At 46.9% G+C, this 20,469-nt stretch overlaps 1 protein-coding gene across 1 annotated transcript in view; it reads left to right on the plus strand.

The window, feature by feature from the left end:
- Positions 1-20,469, plus strand: part of LRIG1 (leucine rich repeats and immunoglobulin like domains 1) — an 87,578-nt gene that overhangs the window by 20,793 nt on the left and 46,316 nt on the right. Inside the window, exons 2-3 of the mRNA XM_048074790.2 lie at positions 12,029-12,100; positions 16,713-16,787. Of these exons, the coding sequence (XP_047930747.2) occupies positions 12,029-12,100; positions 16,713-16,787 (147 nt within the window). The remainder of the gene's footprint in view (positions 1-12,028; positions 12,101-16,712; positions 16,788-20,469) is intronic.

Raw genomic sequence — 20,469 nt, forward strand, 5'->3', positions numbered from 1 at the left:
CCTGAGAACCCCTGGTGAGGTGCCTTGGGTCCTCCATCATGTGACATCTCGGGATTTCATCTCCTCTGTGTGCAAAACTCAACTCTTTTCTATCCTGTGTGCTCAGAGCGAGGTTTTCCACAAACCCCATGGATTTTCAGACCCTTAGGAAGCGGTGTCATTCCTCCTCCTTACCCTTCAGAGGTTAATCTGCCTGCTCTCACAAGGGCAAGGTTTGAGTTCTCCAAGCCGTGAGCACACCTGTGGCCCTCCCCACATGATAACAAGCCTTGAGAGCACTGTCTGCCTTCATTTTTTTAAAAAAAAAACAATTGTTTTTTGGAGTGCAAGGTGCCAATGCGGAGCCAGCATGCCTCGTGAGAGGCGCAGCGTGAGCGGTGAATGGCGAGCGCCCTGGCACGGCGCCCGGCTCTCGAGGACCACTCGGAAGAGCAAAAAGGGCATTTCTGCGCTTGGCCTAATTGGAGTGTTAGCTTTTCTATCTGCACCGCAGCCAGGCGGCCACCCAGGCGGAGCTCTGTTCTTACTGGGCTTATTTCTTATTCTGAGAGGCCGTCGGGCAGCTTTGAGCTGGCACCGACTTTGGGTTACGCCTGAGTGGGGCAGCCTCGAAGCGGGAGGGAAGGAGCTGGCGTTCTTTTACCACCATCCTGCAGAAGTTGTCGGATGAAGCCTTCCTCCAGATATTCCTCCAGATGAAGGGGTTCCCTGTGGCGGAGGCCAACTGGAGCCTCCGCTGGCATGTAAGCACCTTCTGGTGGGCAGAAATACAGCAAGACATCTGGTCTTAAATGCCAAGTAGAGCAGCGTGATTCCAGGAATAATAGTTAAAAGAAGATGAAATAAGCTTATCCAAATACCTTCGGAATCCAGCGGTTTCCCAAGAGATTGGGTCCTTAACTGCTTCCTGTAGCAGAAGGCTAAGGAAATGTTCCCCTTCTCATCCCGCTAGCCTTCTACAACGTGGAGAAGATAAAAATCTATGGAAGAGCAAGTTTGGTCCTTGGTTCAACCTCAGTAACGTCTGCCCACCCTGAATTAGCTGTGGTGCCTTCAGCTGCGAAACTGCACAAGCCTGAGGGAGCTCACCGAATAATAAATGGGGTGTACCTCCAGGGAGGCGACAGCGTTATCCTTTGGGGTGGATGAGAAAACACCTTTCCCATCTGAAGGCGAAGGGTGCCTTGGTTTTGGGGCCTGGCTGATGCTAGTGTGGGGTTTGAACCCACCTGGGAAGCCACACGCTGCAGCCTGTGGAAATCGAGGTGTCTGTTAATCCTGGGATGTCCTGAGATACCAGGTTCCAGTGGGAAGGACTTTCTAAAATTTTATTGGCTGTAATTTTTGCCTTTTTCTCAGTCTTTCTACTGTTTGAGTTGCGTTAATGAAGTCTGGCTTTGTAAGTGAAAGGAGTTGAAAGACAGCACTGATAAAAACTGTAAAGCTCTCAAACATTTCTTTAAATAACGCATTTGTAAAGGATGTGGCATTGTTTGCTGGGGCTGAGTGTAATGAAGATGTATTAGTGCTCTTCACAACTGTCATAAGCTGTACAGCTGTCCCAGTCTCTGATAAAGCTTTTGTCTGTGTACCTAACCATGGATGTGTGATCTCTGCATTCCTACAGATGTGTACGTGTCTGTGCAGTGGTACATGCACCTGTAAATGCACATCCTGGAAGTCACATACATGTGCAAGTTGTTTGAGAAAACACCATTTTGTGCTGTTCTGCTCCGAAATCCTCACAGGTATCCTGCTGCTGTCCCAGCAGTAAGCACTATTGAAGGGGTTAGGGAAAAGTGTGAATGCCGGTGCTGATAGATGGCCCTGCTCTTAGCACTGGGGCAGGCTCTTCTCCCAGCAGGAGATGTGCTGTGGACCCCAATTTGCAAACTTCCCAATCACACCACCGCCTCTGCGATGTGCGGCTTCAGCCCCTTGCTGCTGCCGCAGCTGCCTGCCATCGAGTGCTGCACTTTGTGGTTTGGGGGGGTGAAGGAAGCTGTCAGTGCTGCGTTCAGGCCGTGTGCAGAGAGAGCAAGTTTATCTAGAAAATAGCTCCGCTTAGGACGTAAAATACGGAGTAAATTAACTTGAAAGTCTCTTCTGGCTTTTCATTGTCAAGCGAAAGGTAGTTGGGTAGATTTATTTGCCTTGTTTTGCAGCAAACGCGTTATATATAGCTTGGCTTTCGTTTCTCTTGATCTAGGTGGAAATGGTTCCTTTTAAATGCAGCCTTTCCATCTTGGAGGTCAATTAAAACAGGTTGGAGGTCAGATAAAATAAAGGGGCAGAACATTTGCTGCTTCGTGCATCTATTTCTGTAATGTTATCAGTGCATGTGGTTTTATTTCTAGCGTTTTGTTCCAGGGCTTCCTCTAAGGCTGAACAAATTGGAAGCTGTACTGCATCCAACTGACTCAATTTGGGGTTAGAAATCCATTAAATTGCTTGGTGCTTTATTGGCAATATAAAAGTGCTTGGAATGAGAGTGCATTATGATTGGACATTGATTACTCGAGAGAGGAGGGTGGATGCCTGTGTTAACCACACATCTCCAGCTAGGATGGCCAACTTAGGCGTTTTTTAGCTTAAAATGTGCATATTTTGCCCTTAAAATGCCGCTCGCTATTACAAAGCAGCTATTTTTAAACTGAAAATGGGGAGCTGACTTCCGTATGTTCTTCATGCCTCAGGGGGAGTAGAGCTGGCCATGCAACCCCCTGTGCTGCCGGCGTGGGTAACCAGTCCTGGACATGGGGCTTTGGGGTTATATGCGTGCCTCTTCGTGTGCAGGATCTCTGGAGTCAGTCAACCTCTGTCTTACAGCCCATGCATTGAAAGCTTGAGGGAATGTCCTCGCTGGGTTTGGTTTCAAACTGAAACCCCGTGTGGTGGGCACAGCACGGAGGGCAGCGCGGTGATTCCCATCGCAGGGGGATAGCGGCTGCGGTCGGAGGGGATTTACCCCATGGTAGGAAGCTGCAGAGTTGGCTGAGTGTCTTGGGACCTCGGTCATTGCCACCAGGTGGGAACTGGGGATGGACTGATGGCCTTGATACTCGGAGGTGGTTTGCCAGGCTGGCTGCTTCGGCTGCGGTCAGCTTGTGCACATTGCAGCAGATGTAAGGAGATGGCTGGAAACCCAAGTCGCAGCGTGCATACTTTTGAGCTGGCCATGCAGCAGCTGCACTGGTGGCTGCTGAGCACATGAAGGAGGGAGCGTCACTAGTGGGACCGTGGCATAGCCACGTGTGAGAGCCACCCCCCCATCTCTGGGAGATGGGCGCCTTGCTGCTCTTGCACCCTTCTGCTGTTCTAGGGAGGTGATGCACAGCAGTGTTGGAGAGGTTTTGGCTGCAGTAGAAACCCTCCCGCTGTTTTTCTAAGGCTTTTTTCCCCCCTGCTCTTTGCCTGACTAGTTTTAACCAGCACACAAACATTCCTTTGTGCCGCTTCCAAGCGAATGTGTTTTTTGGGGGGAGGTTGGCCCTTCCTGATTAACTGTTAATAAGAATGGTGAGGGAACCAAGTGCTGGGTACACGCTGCGGGGAGGTCACAGCCCTCCCACACCACTAACAATTGACTGGGCTGGGGCACAGGCTCTGTGCCAGCCGGGGTGGCTTTTTGGTGGCAGCTGGTGGCACCGGTGGCTGGGGTACCAGGATGAGGGGCTCTGCAGAGGGGCAGTGCTGGCTGCACACCAAAATTTCAGCATGGGTTCGGTGCTTGCCCTCCCCAGCAGCTGGGGTGCTGTTGGCAGCACGAGAGCTGTGCCCAGGGATGTGTTTGAATAACACTTCTGATGGACAAACTGTGGTGGTGGAGCGCTGGAAAAACTTTTTCTGAGCTTACCAGAAACATTTATGGACATGGCTGCGTTCTTCAGGGATTCACGTGGTTTCAGAGCACGTTACGATTCTGTGTTTTGGTAGGAAATGTATCTTAAAAATATGGGTTATTGGATATTATTGAATGATTGTTGGCCTCGGATGTTTTCTTAAACTGTGGAAACTTCTCAACAGTGCTCAGGGAGTTTCTGAATTATCTCTTTTCCATCTGTGCTCGACCTGCAGCCCACAGCAGGATTTTGCATGGTCATGCAGCGGGAGGCTCGGGCTGCCAGGCGCTGAGCGTGGTGCTGCGGGTCTTTCCAGGCACCCAAAAAAGCCAAAGGTTTGACGAGGTTTATCTGCTGCAAGTACTGGTGAAAAATTGCACGACTTTTAGGTGAAAATATTTGCTTTGCAGGAGTAGCAATACCCGAAGCAGTAAATAGCACTTAGCGCTGATTTATCAATGCAGCTCTTGTGCGTTATTGTCGGTTAATGGAGGCTTAGCAGTTGCTGTAAGGTAGGCATACAGTAAATTATAGAGTTGTTAATCCTCGATAAATTGGTTTAGTATGTTGAATACACAGTGGGGAACCTTAATTGAAAATGCTCGTGCAGGAGTCGTGGCCTTTATCGATTTTTCCCTAGGAGACACAGCGGTGGTGGAAGCGGGAGCTGCTGGGTTTGCGTGTGTCCAAGCGGGGCCTCCATCCCCCCGGTACAGAGGAGCGAGGGACTTGCCCCCCAGTTTGGGTTTTGGGACGCGTCTTTCTCACGAGAGTAAGCAGCGGATTAATTAAACAAAACAACGAACCCAGAACAAACACTATGGGGATCTGGGCAGATTAAGGGTGGAGCTGATTTGTGGGTTTAAAAACTTCCACATCCTGATTTTCCTTCCAACTGCTGTACCTGCCACAGGTGGCAAACCTGGATTGTTTTATGTTAAATTTAATACGTTTGTTTTTATTTAGATGCTCCTGGCCCCTTTGAATTTTTTTTTTTTTGCCTTGAGGCAATTCTTGCAGCTGATGGCTCAACATGTTTTGGAGAGAACCTGTCTCCTTCAGTCAGTGCAGCTTAACAGCAGCAAATAAGGTGAAGAATTGCTGCAATTAAACACTGCTCTAAGCCGTGCAGCATCCCTGGTTCCCTGCGCACAATACTGCCTGTGACTGGGCTGTCTGGTTCAGGGCAGAGGAATATGCAGCCATAACGGGAGCTTTTGTAGCCTTAGTCACTGCAGGCAGCGTGGCTGCTGCTATTATTTTTTTCAGAAGCAGAGAAAACTGAATGCTGTCACACCTCCTTCGTGCTTGCCATGGTGTGCCCTCTTCTGCTGGTTCGGGACCCCGCTGGCTGCAGGGAGAGGAAGGTGCTGTCCCTGTCCCGGCAGCAGCTGCTCCCCGTCCTCGCTCTGCCATTGATGGCTTTGGATGACTTTCAAATTGCTTTGCTTCTTGAAATCTCACTTTATTATTTTTTTTTTTGAATGTGGAGTGGTTGAAATAATGAGAGCTCTCATCAAGTGGACTGGTTAAATGAGTGTCCTTGCTGTTCTCCTGCTCTCGCTGGGGCATAGCAAGAGGTCTGCAGACACCTGTTACCAAGGGCTTTGCACATAGATACGCAAGCACAGTGCAATATGTGCAATTATAGAGGGAAAGTTGAAGCTGATCTTCTTTTCTTTGGGGAAAAAATTAAAACATTTGGGGTGTTTTGAGGAGACAGTCTTCCAAGCAAAGCCAATTTTTTTTCTTGTTTTGCTAAGGTTATTAAAATAGGAAGAAATAAGATCATAGGTTTTGTCAAAACATATTTGTATAAACTGAACAGGGCCTGAAATAACCTGACGCTGCCCTTTTAAGAGATGGATAAGAACAGGAATCCTCCTGGTAGGAGCCTTAGAAAGCCCAGCTGCGGCTTGGTGCTACCCAGCACTTCGTGCAGGAGCCAGGGCTGAAGATGGTATTAGAAGTTATTCAAAGATGGCTGGAGGAATTAGGGAGCTATCTCAACCACAAGTTAAATTAAACTGCAGACTGATACAATGGGTCTCGGTGATGTGGTTTTAATTAGTATTCTTTGCATTAATGTCTGCATGCATCTGCTGGGATCGGCGTGGTATTGATTCTTCGGTAATCATGCTGCAGGAATTTCCTTCAGACGGCATTGTTAGTCATGGCTGGGAGCGAGTGATTCATGCTGCAGCTTTCTGGGTGTCTGGATGACCTCTCAAAGTTTGTCTTCACTGTCAAATTAGCTCATATTATGGCTTGAGGGTTGCCCTTAAGTTGACTCCCTTCTGCACATAAAGCCCCTTATATGAGTGTGCTATCAACCCGAGCTAATCTGCTGCGGATTTGAGCTCGGGCACAAGCAAAGCCTCAGCTGCTGGCAGGATCTGTCTGATGGGGAGATCTTTGCCCGTGAGGGCTGCTCATCCTTCCCTGCTCCTCCGGGGTCCCTCTCTCCCCTCCAAAGCGCCTGCAGCAGCCGGCTGGGATGTTTCCTGCCTTGCACAGGCAGGGCTCCTGCTGCGAAAGAAATCCCCAGGAGCTCAGCTCACCGCAGCCATGGGTGCCCCAGGCTTGCTGAGCTGAGTTTGGGAGTGGTGGGACAGGGGTGAGTGAGGGCGATGAGCCAGCCGGGGGTGCAAGAAGCTGTGGTTTTCCACCAGCTCAGCAGATGGATTCGAAGGGCACGCAGGACTGGCTGTGGCAGCTGGCGATGGCTGCAGTAGCTGTTCAGCTGCTCTTGCCCCAAAGGAGTAGGTTTGGGACTTCTCGTGTGCACGGGAGGGGAAAAAAAAAAACCCTAAAGCCGCTCCTTTCTGTCCTTACAGTCTGTACAACTGACCGAACCCTTGCAGTCCCTTTGATGGCTTTGTGCCTCAGTGTTAAGCCTTGCATGTCACTGCTTAGGAGGACTCCGCTATCTCTCTGGGAGTCAAAAGCTTGTTTAAAAGAGAAATTCAAGCGTGCTTTCTTCCATGCACAGCTGTATACTTGTTGCACAGGCGACGTGTTCCCCTGGCCCCAATCTCCAGGCTTACTCAGCTGCTGCCATGCTTTTCATACCCAATCAAGTGTGCACGGGGCCTCCATGCCGGGGCTGTAGAGCCCTCCACAAACATGTGGGAAGAGGCTGGTGCCTATTCAGCGAGCTGCGGACTAGGCAGCTATCTTTCGACAGATTAGCCAGAGGAATTTCTATTGCAGGGCTCGATTGTTCAGGGCCCTCGGCTCCCTTTTGTGCAGGAGCAGTGAAAAGTTGTGTTATGACAATGGTTGACAAAGTGTTTAACGAAAGCCGCAGTTGGCAGCGGCAGAACTTCGAGCCATCCTCCTTTTTCTCCCCCCTGCCTGTCATCAAAAGGTGCAGAAACGCTTTTGACATAATCTTCCACGCTGACAGATGCAGGGGTTTGATGTGCGGGTCGGAAGCCTCCGCCTCCCCGAGCAGAACTCAGCCATCATCGTGGTGAGCCGCGACCAGGAGCCACGAGTCTGAGTCCTTTGTCTGGCGAGCCAGCCAGACACCTCTGTTCTCCAGAGAGAGGTGCCTCGCTCCACGCTGGGCAGGTTCCCAACGCAGAGCTAAAACTTGTTCGTGACCTCCCGGTGTGCCCCGCGCCTTGCCTGGGGAGCCGGGATCGGCATCCCGTGGGTCAGCGAGCTGACCGATCCCCTCCTTGGCAAGCACGGCTCGCTCTGAGACAGCACTGTGACTTTTGGGAAGTGGTGTAAAGGCAGGCCCTGTACCTGGTTACTTAATAAGGCTTTCCTTTGAGTCTCTGCCGTGCTCAGTGATCCACAGTGCCACTTTCGTAATGCCAAATAAAGACAAACACTGCTTTCTTATTTAATTAGAGACTGGAATGGATAAAACAGATGGCAGAGGGCCCTTCCCATATTGATATAACATGCTCTTGGTTCCTCATCAGGGGCATCTTACTGACAGGAGGGGGAAAACCCTACACTCTTGGATTAGCCTATACAAGGAAGACTTAGTGTATGTAATGGGTAAATAAGGTGCAGAACACTTCTCGTGCCACTAAATCAAAATATGCCTTAATAAAAACCACATTACACTAGCTTCTGTTCAAATGAGGGGTAGGGAAACAAGCTGCCCATTAGGAACTGCTCAAGCTGGTGGCTCTGCGCTGTCTTTGTTATCTGCAGAAGCTTCTGACCTCTGTAGGATGCTTCCCTGAAGCTGCCTTGGAGAGGTCAAAATTCCTTCCCACGAGTAATTGAACAGAACTGTGTCCGTGCAGAGAAGCAGGCAGGACAGCAGCAGACTGCTATCTGTACAGGTGTGCTTCTGCATTTAGGCATTGCTAACCCTCTTCGGGTGCAGGTGCTGACCACACACCAAAGCTCATTTCTCCTGTAAAGCTGCTGTAAAACACTGTAGATGATGATGCTTTGCAAACTGCCGCTTCGAAGAGATGACCATCTGGTTTAGGGAGAGCCCTACCCTGGGATAGAATAGGGTTTGGGCTCCGGGTTTCTAGGGCTCTGCAGAAGACACTAAAACACTGATGGCAGAAGTGTTTGCTCCACGAGAGCTGTTGCACTGCTGCGCAACTGAGGTAGTGGAGTATCTGTCAGATCAGGAGGCTCCACGAGAAGGAGCATTGCACTATGGCAGAACAGAAGTGTGACCGTTTCCAGTGATGGGACAGCCATGCCCCAAGCTCAGCACCTCCATCCAGCCTACGCTGCTGGGCTGCTTGGTGTGGAGAAGCTGATCCGGTGGGGACGTTACAGCCCCTGCTATGCTCCGTGTGCTGCCATGCATTTGGGACCTGTGCTTTGCGGTGGGGGAGCGCCGCGTGCACCCATGACCTCAAGTTTCGAGTTCCCTTCTGTATTTGCATTACTGGAACGCAACCAAGACTGAGACCTCATTTCATCAGCATCGGGCAAACCAAGACAATACCTACCTCAATTTTATTTACAGTCTAAATAGACAAGACAGACAAAGGGTGGCTGTGGAAACAAAAGCTCTGGAGAGGTGATGTGACATGACCCGGTCACACAGCAGGAGATTAAGAGAGCCAGGAGCAGACTGAGGTTTCCTGACTCCTGGTCCCAATGATCTATCAGAGCACGTTAATTCTTTCTTCAATTTGCATGCTGTGACTGGCATGCCAAATACTGTCTAGCGAGGGGATCTGGGTTCTGGGAAACACATCCCTTGCTTGCTAATGCTGCAGGCGACAAATTGCTGGGCATTTTAATGCAAGTTAAAATACAGCAAGTCTCAGAAATGGAATAAACTGTTTGTTTTGGTGTATCTATCTATTTTCAAGTCTCAGGTTTATTTTGCACTGACACTGTATTTCTGTGTTTCATTTTCCCCACCGATTTTTTGAATGGCATGTTATACGTTTGGTGAGGACAGATAGAAATTGGAGTGGGTAGCATGGGGCAAACTGAAGACTCGGGCGTACAAGGTGGACTTCACCTGTATTTCTGTAGCAAGCAAGCAAGAGAGTCTGTTGGAGTAGGCAAAATACTGCTGTGCTCTCTGAAAAGCTGGCTGCTTGTGCAATGGCTTTGATGTTCAAACTTCTCAAATAGCAACAACAATAATCAGAAAGTTGCTTTGGAAGATGTTAGACCATGGCCATGAAATCCTTTAATCTGCTAAGACTTTTGTTTTTTCACTTTTGAGCTTTTGAAGGTCACGTCAGCATCACTCAGTGTTTGAGCATTGCCTAAGCCAGGGATCTGTTCCCTTTGACTAGTGTGCAGCTGATCAGTTTGGTGCCTGTGATCCTCAGTGCTTGGGTAGTGAAATAGCCTCTGAGCTTATTGTGGGGGAGTGTTTTGAGGATATTTTACCTTAAAAAATGCAAAGATTTGCAGCTATAGTAGGCATAGAAATACATTAAAACAGATGGATTCAGACAGTTATGACCACGCTAGCACCATGGCTGTATTTTCCCTCTTATAGTACGTCACTAATATTTCTGTGTCTGCTTTATTCCTACTGCGTTGAGCCTATAGGACATTACTTGTTATATTTTCTTTTTTTGTCTGTATATTAGACAGGACAAGCTCCAACCTGATTTTGCTGTGTGGTTTAAAAAAACAAAATAGTAGTAATGTAATCTGTGGGCAAATTGCACTTTAATTCGTAATTGTACTATGAATATGGACTTGGCTTTCAAACGCGCTCCGAGTTTAAACTGCAGTTTGACTTTTATTTAGACAAATGCCTTTGAGTTCATAGTGAAATGGATATCTGCTGTAGGCTGGTATTGATTTAAAGGTCTCTTGAGTGTTTTAAAAGACGGTAGGGGCTCATAGGACAGCATATTTTAAAACTAGATGCTTGGTTAGGTTTTACACTCCGATGTTGCTTTAGGCCTAGATTCTGCTAAAGGAATCCTGAGCTGTTGATTACTAGAGCTTTCTTTCACGGCAGATATTGGCCAAAAAAAGTGGTACATTTCGGGTAAGATGCAAGGAGCAGTCTTGGGTATTTCTGAAGTGATGGGGAACAGTGCATGCAGACAATTACCGTGTGAAGGGAATGCTTCGAGGACTTCCCATAAAACGCGTTGTAGAAGGGCAGGTGATCAATAACTGCTTTTTAGCTCAAAAGAGGCGTTTATCACTTCCTGCTAAGCACATAAAGTTGGTGATCTTTCAAGTCTTGGTGCTTGGAAGTGTCACTGTGGGTCTGAATTCCTCTTTGCGTTGCTGTAGGCCTGAATTTTCCTCTGCGGGGTGCAATGGAGTATGTCAGGCAGGAGGTCCCTGTGCTATGGCAGCTGCTCTCTTGCCCGTCGGTGGGGCCCTGGTGACTTGGGGCCTGTTCAGGCTCCAGGCCCGCTTTGGGTACTGTAGGCACAGCTTTAAAGCAGAGAAAATACACAAACCGGGGAAGATTGGCCAGTTTTCCAGTCAGACTGGCTTGGTGGTTTGAATAAGCAGCTGAATGTTTGAGGGCTTATCTAAAATCAGGCCATGAATCTTTTGGGTCGTGTTCAGAGGTGCAATAAGAGGGTGTAACCTCGCTGCAGAGGAGACAGGAGGGTTGAGTTTTACCCAGGATAATATCCTAGAGCAGGGTGTGGAGCAGGATGAAATTAAAGCAGGTCCCCCTCACAATTTCCTCGCAACTCCTTGCGGTTGCTTTCCTCGCTACCGCCCATCAATTTGCCTCCTCCCTCTTTAGATTACACACTCACAGTAACATGCCAACCCTGCATACATCACGTTAATTAGGACACTTGTTAATTTCCGCATCATTAGTCACTTGGTCTTTAATTGATCTGTGCTCTCCCGGTAAGTCCCCAAGTGCAGGTTTGACCTGTGTGTGGTGTGCTGACAGGGTGCCTCTTGGAGGGGACTTGGCTGTTGCAGCAGAGCACAGCAAAGGTCTTGCTTTTGGCGTTGCTTTCTTGCCACTTTCAGCATTATTTTGTCGGTTTGCTCTCCCCAGCCACCCTTGCAGCGCGTTCCTTCCAGAAGCACGTTAAATAGTTGCTCTCCCAGCAGGTTGTTTCCAGATAATACAACCTGTGCCTCAGCAAGGTGCTACAATGTGATCTAGATGTGGGCTGTCTGCAGTTAGAAATGGTTGGAGTTGTTGAGGAACAAAACCTGTAGTACAGTGACCAGCTGAAAGCTGTTATCACCGTTAGTGGCATACTAATGACAGCTTGTTAGAAAATGTAAAATATATTTACGTTGACACATAGGAAGTGTACCTACCTATGTGTGTGTTTTGTTTGTATGTGATACACAGTGGTACATAAAAACACTCTGTATAATTATGTCTGTAAACTATTTAGGATAAGCTTTTTTTGATTGTTTCAGTTCAGACTTCAATTTGTCAGGAAATATCCTATTCATCTGTAATTAGTTGTGTGGTTGTGAATAACCAACAGAAGGATGATAATGTAATTGTGTAATATAAAGACAAATTAACACCACACTAATGCAAAAGAGCATAAAGCTTAGGGCAAGCTAAATAACATTCTGATCACAGAACTGAAGTAACTCATATTCAGCAGAAAAGTGCCGCCCTACTGTGTTTAAGTACTCTTAAAAAAAAAAAACAAAAACACAACCTACCAATTCTCAGTGCAATCCAGAATAATTATGATGAGTGTGTTTTGCTGAGTACAGCGACTGCATGATGCTCATCCTGTTCTCTCTTACTTTAACAGAAACCTGAGCTACAACAAGTTGACGGAGATTGATCCTTCTGCCTTTGCAGAGCTGTTGAACCTGCAGGAAGTGTAAGTATTTAAGTGTAAGGCTTTAGTTTTATTTTGCAAGGGCAGCTTATGGGACAGCAGGAAACTGTATATAGTTTCCCAAGATGGTATCTGCCTTTAGCCAATTTGATTGAGCACATCTGGCTTGGTGTGGAGTTTTTTTATGTTGTACCTGTACTGCTTTTTAAAAAGTAATCAATTAACAAACACAACAGCCAATTAAAGCAGCGTAGCTGTTATTGGAAATCACTGGTGTTTGCTTCCCTCTGTCTTGTGCAACGCTCTGAGGGAGCAGTTCAGCTAACACACCTGTACATACATACAAAGCTCCTTGCTGAAAGGATAACCCTGAAGCAAGGCAGAACAGCCTGGATTGTGATATCTGATGCCAACCTAACCCAAATCTCCCAGGAAACAAAGGTGTAGTGTAGTGGATAACAAAGCACTTAACTGTGTCTCCTCCTTTCTTAGACATTTGTATTCCTTTTGGAACCAGGACAAATTCTGTTTGAAGTCTGCTAGGACAGCCTAAAACAGCAGAGCTGTCTTCTGCTGTGGTGGGGGAAGAGAAGGAGCCAGTGAAGGCTGGCTGCAACAGCCAGAAGGCTGGCTGGTGGAAGGAAATCTTGCCTGGGGAATGAATGGCAGGGTGTCCTGCCTCCTGACCTGTGTAAATGCTCGGCAGTTGTGCTCGCAGGGCTGCTGTGCTTGTCAGCTATTTGCAGCAATTTCTGGAGCTCTGATTTTGGGTTCTGAAAAACGAAAGTGACTAAAATTGTAAGCGGTGGGTTGAGGTAATGAGCTCTCATTTGAATGTTGAATTGCTGGCATACTTGAGGTTTGGGCTGTGTTTGAAGAGCTACTGATGCCTCATGGGAAACTGAAAAAACATTTCCTTTCAGAAACAATGCTGTGCTCTGTGAATATCGTTCATTTTCTCTTGTCCTTTGTCTGTTTTCATTAAGTGTTGGCTCTGGGGCTTGCGGAGGGGCCAGATACTGTGATCCTTAAATAGGCAAAGCAGTCTGCAGCAGTGGGAGCTCTGCCTGACTAATGCCTGCAGGATTGGACTGTGGGGATTAATGCAATGTATCTCCACCTGCCTGATTGCGTGCGGCTCCCCTGCTTAAACAAACAGCAGGGACTTGCTGGGGATCGTGACAAAACGAGGAATATGCATGGGGAGCGAGCGCAGTGCTCGGAGGTCAGCTTGTTGTGATTGCCTCAGAGAGCAGGAGGGGAGGGAGAAGAAAGTGATGTAGGTGAGCAAATCGTTGCCTATGGGACCTGTCTTCTTTAAACTGCGGAAAGCCTTAAATTGCTCTGTGCTTAGAGAATAGAATCACAGCCCTGATCCCATGAGACTTTAGAGTTATCCTAACATGATTGTGGCTTAGCAATAGCTTTTATTTGTGGAAGTGCCTGCAGGTGTGTGACTGGGAGCACGAAGCTGGGAGATTTGTATGGCTTCTGGTAGGGAAGCCCCCGTGCACAAAGTGCTGCATGCATTGAGGGCAGGGTGGGCTCTGCACTGAACATGAAAAATGTCAGGGTTTGGGGGAGATAGGCAACGCAGCCTGAAGAGTGATGGTGCAGATAACAGCAGCTTGCTGTTTGAGAGGCAGGGTTAGGGAAAAGGGAGGCAGCGGATAAGTGAATAGGAGGGAAAGGGAGCAGTCAAATGGGAGACAGAAAGGGAGGCAGAGGTCTGGAGCAAAGCCTGGAAGGCAGGCTCTGGAAAGTGTGAGGGAGAAGCTCTGTTAAAAGCCCTATCTACCAATCTTGGTTGCTTTTGAATAACAGCTAAACCACAGACCACTGAAATAAACTGCGTTTCACAAGGAGAACCACATCTGTACTGCCAGAGCATCTCTTTCTGAGTTTTTAAGCACTTTACAAACATTCATGAAATAAGCATCATGCTGTGGCATGTCTTGAGAGCAAGTCAGTGTTTTGCTGTGCGCGCTGTGCTGGGCAAACCAAGTCACCCTCAGGGAATGAGATTGCCCCAAATAATAGATGCATTGATAAGACCTGAAACCTCCCATGATGCTTCAAACATGGAGCCCGTGATTCCTAAGCATTACAGATGGGGCTCAAAGCTCTGTGTGTGTGTGAATAATTAGTGCCATATATTTTGGAAACCTTTTGTTTGCAGACATTTTCGTAAAATTCAGGGAAAACTGGAGATCTAAACCTCATAGCTTATCTTGGATGCTCTGTTTTGATTTGCTAAGATTGTAATAAAGCAATAACAGTACATAGGCAACTGGCTTTTTTATTGTTTTTAGAAGCTTTTTTTTTCCTTAGAACTCTTACTTTGTGTAAGAGGCAATTCAGTAGCTCAAAGTGATATCAACAGCAAGATCCCATATACTCAGGAATACGTAGCTGTGTGCTGAGGGAAGCTCAGGTAGAAGGGGCTGCAGCGTGATGTTACCTCCCTCATTCAGGACATCTGTACTTTCTCCCGTGTCCCTTCCACGGTTCCCTTTTAAAGACACCCCTATCATGTGCCTTGGCTGCAAGGATAGGAGGGGGATGTTGCTGTGGAGCAGCCCTCTTGTCCTTTGTGGGGTTTCCTCAGGTCTTATGGGATCCTTGAGAGTGATAGCTACACGACTCTCAGGTTTTCCAAGCTCATTTTGTAACAAAGAGGTAGTAACTGTGCTAAAATTCCTCTACAAACAACTCACCTTTTATTTTCTAAAGTGCCTTTCACTGAAAGCTCTGGAGAGCTGTGCTATTTTTGAACAGGCTCTGTTTCAGCTTGACACCAGCCTGGCAACTGGGCTAAATATTTTATACAGGTGGCCCCCTCCTACCTTCCCTTGCTATCCAGGGGCAGCAGGTTTGTGTCCTCAAAGGAGAAAGGAGAATGTTTAATTTTGTTGAGCCTGGTTGTTCTGTTCTTTGTTTTTACTATTTTGTTGCTCTTAACGTGGGGGAAGGGGGAAGAGGAAAGGGAAATCCCAGAGAAATACAGAGCTTGGCTGTCTCCTCTGCATCAGCAACTGGTGACTGTAAGCCAAGAGAAAATGAGGTGGGAGAGCTGCTTTCTGACTGCGCTGTTTAACTGAGATAGGACACTGATAGTTGAAGATCCCACTTACGTCACAGGAAGGTTTGGACACTTGTTAGATCCTGGTTGGTGTTAGAGCTGCATAACCAGAGCTGGCCCAGGCTGTGGGAGGGTGGGCCCAATTCTCCTTCCCCTTGTGCGGCTTTCAGAAAGGAGCTGGGCTGGATGTTAATGTAAAATATGCGTCTCAATGCTTTTTCCAGCCAGCTTTGCACTGTTGAAAGCTCTAGACCTTTCTATGATATCAGTAACAATGAGCTTTTAGTTGCAAAGTAGAGCTCCTTGCTGTATTGCAATGCCTCCAGCTCTTTTCCCTTATGTTTTAAGGTAGGGGTGTAATGTCAGAGGCAGAGCTGAGGCTGAGAAAAGCTTTTATCCCAGCAGTACCTGGAACTCCTTATGAAATCAAATGCGGCGCCTGCTCTCAGAGGAGTCAGGAGGAAGTTCTGCCATAGATGCATCACTGCCCTCTCCTACCTGCCAAAGATATTTTTTAAGTGCCAAAAAAAAAAATCCCCAAACAAGACCAGAATTTAGGATTTCCCCAGCTCATGCCCAGGGCTTAGCACCCCTCAGCTGCACCACATTCCTCTGCTCTTGCTTTGTGGTTGGATGCATCTGGATGTGATTTTTGAGGATTTCCTGGGAAGGGGTGGCTGGGGAGCATGGTCTGCAAGTATCGGGGTGCTTTTGAGCCTTCCCTGTGCAGGGGAAGGGAATAGTTTTAAGAGGAGCAGAGGGCAGAGACATGGCAAGACCCTGCCGATCAGCTCAGCTGGGGGCCCAGGGAGCTGCCACCCTGCCCAGCTCGGCCTGGCAGGGGCTTGGGTTTAATGGCTTCAGCATGTGGAGGCGGGAGGTGGGGGGGCAGCAGGATGGCTAAGAAATTAGGTAATTTTCAAGCAGCCAGACAAGCGACTGTTACAGTAATTAATTGACTAATTCACCGTACAAACAAGGGCTCTTTAAACCAAGGAAGAGCCGGTCACATGGCGAGGATCTGTTTTCAGTCAGAAAAACACTTCAAACATTAGGCCATTGAGGGGGACATTTTTGTAACCGCGTTTCCAGGAGCGGGGCCAGTCTGCAATTGCTATTAGTCCTGTGGGGCTGCCGGGGGCTGGCTGGAGCAGGTAACCTGGTTTTGGTGGCATTTTGGTGCCCAGTGCCAGTTTTTGCATGTTTGTGGCCAGCTCTGTGGTGCAGCCCCTGTGGGATTTCCAGAGCCAGGCCTGGCACAGGGAGGAGGCGGTGCAGCCTGAGGGCCGCCATGTCACCCCTGCGGCCTGGCCGGGCATGGAGTTGGTGGTGGTGGGGATGCGAAGTCTTGTTTGGATAAATAAGGTGTTGTGGGAATGGTTGTGGAAGCTGTCATTTAGTTATTAAACAGTTGGAATGAAGATGTGAGACTCAGATGCAGATAAACCCCTTGAGATGGAGACCTCTGCCAAAAAGCTGGTGTTCCCGGTGGGTCAGTGAAGACAGATGCCCAGCTCATGCACACCTCCTTGTAGGCTCCTTGCCTAAACGATTAATTTCTTCTTGTTGCAGGCGACTGAACAACAATGAGCTGACCACCATTCCCTCCCTGGGACCTGCATCTTCCAGTGTCCGTGCCCTCCACCTGTGAGTTGCTGCGGCCTCATTACTTTTGTCTTTCTGCTGTTGTTTGTGGGGTGGATGTAACCGCTGCTCAGTTTCGTGTGTCACACCCGCTTCTGCTAGCTCTTCAGATTTCGCTATCAGGCTTGATACCTTAATTAAGAAACATCTGGAGTTGAGATTTGTGAGATCGTGTGTGATAAATGTGCTGTTCTAATACAGCTTGTACGCGCAGGGCACAAGATAATGCTTGCAGGCTGATTAGAAATCTGCAAACTCTAGTGCAGATCATTTCTCTGATACTTAATTTTATGGAGTGATTCAAAGTAGGCAACCATAATGTCCGTCTGTCAGCACAGCCAAGTCTGTGTAAATGTCTCCAGAGTCTTAAAAGTCACTTCTTTGCCAGTCTGGGTTCCAGCATCTGGCTGGAGTGGAGCTGCCCAGGATTTAGCGAATGTTAACTGATTTGAAATATCACCTTTTGGCCTGCATGTCAGCAGAACCCCAATGAAAAATGATTATAGCTGTGATTAATATGAAGGGTCCATTGGGTGGTGTCCTGTCACAGATAAATACGGTGAGCAGTGCTTCCGTACTGCCTGTGGAAATATCAGGATGAGCAGCCATGAAAATAGTTACAGAATAAGATGCTTCTACCAGAAATGCACATTGAAGTCTACCATTGTCACTGTTGCATTCCTGCTGATGGAGGAAGGCAGAAACTCTTTTATGGCTTTGTTATTTTTGTGATTGTACTCGTTTGTCTCACTAACACTTCATCTCTTGCCTAACCATTGAAAACTTATGGTCAGTGGTAACTTTTGTCACTGAATTCCACAGGTTAGTCACGTACTGAGTAAAAATATTTTGTTTATCTTCATTGCTTGCATTTGGATTTCAACCATTGTCTCATACTGTTACAGGAGTATATAATTTTACCTTTTCTTTATTGATTTTTCTTTTTTTCTCCTGGCACTGTTCTGGTTATTTCTTTTCTCTTAAAGCCAGAGACTATTCATGTCTTAATCTTTCAGGGAACTCATTCCAGACCCATTTTTATGGTCTCTTTCAACTTTTTTCTTTGAGAGAGAGAGAGTGATTGGTGATTGCAAGGCTAGGTCTGCAGAAACTTTGAAGTTGCTAACTTCAGTAGTTTAGGTGCCTGCAGAAGTGTTAGACACCTGAGAACCCTTGTACATCTGCCACCAAGGATCTCAGGCTGGGGACACTGCCGAAGGGAATTAAGACATAATATCAGACTTCTTAGTACCTTAAGAGTGTGGATTTCTAAAATTATTTTTGCATGTGTCTGCTTGTAATGCACACCAAGAAGGAATTTTGCTGAGGTATGCGTGATACCTCCCAAGTTCCTGGGAAGGGGAAGTGCTAATAGCTAATATGGCATCCAGCAAAGAGCCTGAGCAGTTCAAGTGATGTCTTCCATTGTGCATGGCCTTGGAGCGTACAGCTGCAGGCAGGTGTCCTGCCCCTTTGTAGCTGCAATGGTTGGGCACCTCCTCATAGTGGAAAATGCCGGTGTCCCCTCATGACTTGAAAGGCTCTGAATTACTCCAAGATAACCTTGATCAGTTGGCTAAAAGTACATTCCTATTACTTAAATCAAGGACAGAATTGACTGAAATGAGTTGGCACCATTCCTGCTTTTCCATTAGGCAGTGTTAAAATATGCAAAGCAGAAGAACTCCTTCATTCCCTTAATTCGGTTTAAGGATCTGAGCTTAAAGTTGGCATCCATCTCTCTCTCCTGGCATGAAGCAAGTTTAGCTTTCATTTGAGATATGATGCCTTTGATCTGGTTCTTGGGTATAGTGTGTTCCTACAGAGCTTACAAAGAGCCAAAGTATTCCTGTGCTATCATCAGCACTGAATCTAGCGAGTGTCTTTCAGTTTAATTGGTACGTAACCACTCCACCTCCTGGGTGGAGGGGTGGCTTGTGTCTCAGCAGTTATCAGACCTGTCAAATGTGTCACATGCAGTTGGTGTGAACCCAACTTGTTTGATTTCTGCCTCCTGCCGCAGCCTCTCCGTGCTCGTGTGACCGCATGTGAAGTCTGGATTCGTGATCTGGGGGCTGCTGGCTGCAGCGCCGTGCAGTAACTCCCTCCAAGCAGGGTCTCTTGTTGAGGCACTATCCCCTGACATGAGGCCATCTGCTTGCCACTTGAGCTGAGCTCACCAAATTGCTGCATAACCCAGTGTGTAATGGCTCAGCTCATGCACTGGGATTCCAAAACTTCAGAAATCTGATTTATGGATGGAAAGCTTGCATACAATTTGCCATCCAGGATATCGTTTTTAGGCCCTTCAAATCAGCTTTTCTTTCTCACGAAGTCTATAAATGATCTAATTTTCACAAGCCCCTGTTGTTATTTTTGCTATTAATTTAGCCTTTGGCAAAGGACCAAATTGTTAGAGCTTTGCCTTTTTATTTCTGAAACGAAATAAGCAGTTGGAAAGGAGTAATACTGCCTGGTGGAAGGCAGTAGATTTACGTCTCCTCTGAAATTTCAGAGTGGTACAGAAGGAAGGGGAAGGTACAAAGCCAAATGATAAAAGGACGGTACTCTAAACAGACCTGCTTAGTATCACTTTCCAGAAATCTGTATTGCTTTCCTCAGCTGCTACACATAAATAACTCTGATAGTGGGATTTGTAATGCTGCTGTCATACCTTAGCAAGAAGGATCTCTTTGTTTAGCTTGTTTCAGAGAACGCCACACTTTTTTACCCCTGCATTTCCTTTTATTTTTTATCAGAGGTAAAAATCTGAAAGATGTTTTAAAATACCTGCTTTAATTGATGTTGCTGACTAACTTGCGTCGGAATGATTTGCTGAGGAAGTGAGGCTTTCTCCATTTTTGAGAGTCTTTAAATCAATTGGATGGCTTCCTAAGAGATGGTCTTTTGGTTCAACTCCAGGTTAATGGGCTCGGTACGCAAATTGTTGGGTAAAGTTCTTTGGCCTTGTGTGATGTAAGGAATCGGATTATATGATCATACTGGTTCTTTCTGGCCTTCAGATCCATGAAGTAATAATTGGGGAGGTTGCCAAACCAAACCCAGGGTGAAGACTCATAATGAGGACTGTGTACTGAGCAATTGGTTTATGTTTGAGTATATAGTGTTACAGTGTATTCTTACTGCTAAAGAAAAATAAATACATTTCCTTTTTTTTCAGTGTTTATAAATGTGTGAAGTGTGTTTACCTCACAAACCTCTGAAGTAGGTTTTGTATATTGCATGTGGTTAAGTATTTCCAAAGGGCTGTGAATGTATTATAAAAGCAACGGTTGTATATTTGTCACTCAAAACGGTCCTTGTGAATGAGTTACTTCTTCTCCAGCTCTTCCTAAGCTGGGGAAGAGACTTTCAGTCCTTATGATGCTGGGAGAAAGAAATCTGCCACGCTGCCAAACTCAAATTTAAGTTTTTTTTCAATGAGCTTGGTCACTGCATTACCTATTTTGGGGATCCCTATACCTGTCTTCATCACTCCAGATTTGCTTGACCTCGTGTTGTGGACCGTGGGCTAGTTATGTATGTGCAAGCATGTGGGAATCTGTAGGAGAGAGAATTCTCAAGACTTATTGCAAACCTTTGGATGTTTCAGGCTGCAGATGGATGCAAGGATAACATATGTATCAAACATGCTATGCCTTAACATTCTGCCATGAAGTTTAAT

This window comes from Anser cygnoides, chromosome 10 (genome assembly GCF_040182565.1).
Source record: "Anser cygnoides isolate HZ-2024a breed goose chromosome 10, Taihu_goose_T2T_genome, whole genome shotgun sequence".
Taxonomy (NCBI): domain Eukaryota; kingdom Metazoa; phylum Chordata; class Aves; order Anseriformes; family Anatidae; genus Anser; species Anser cygnoides.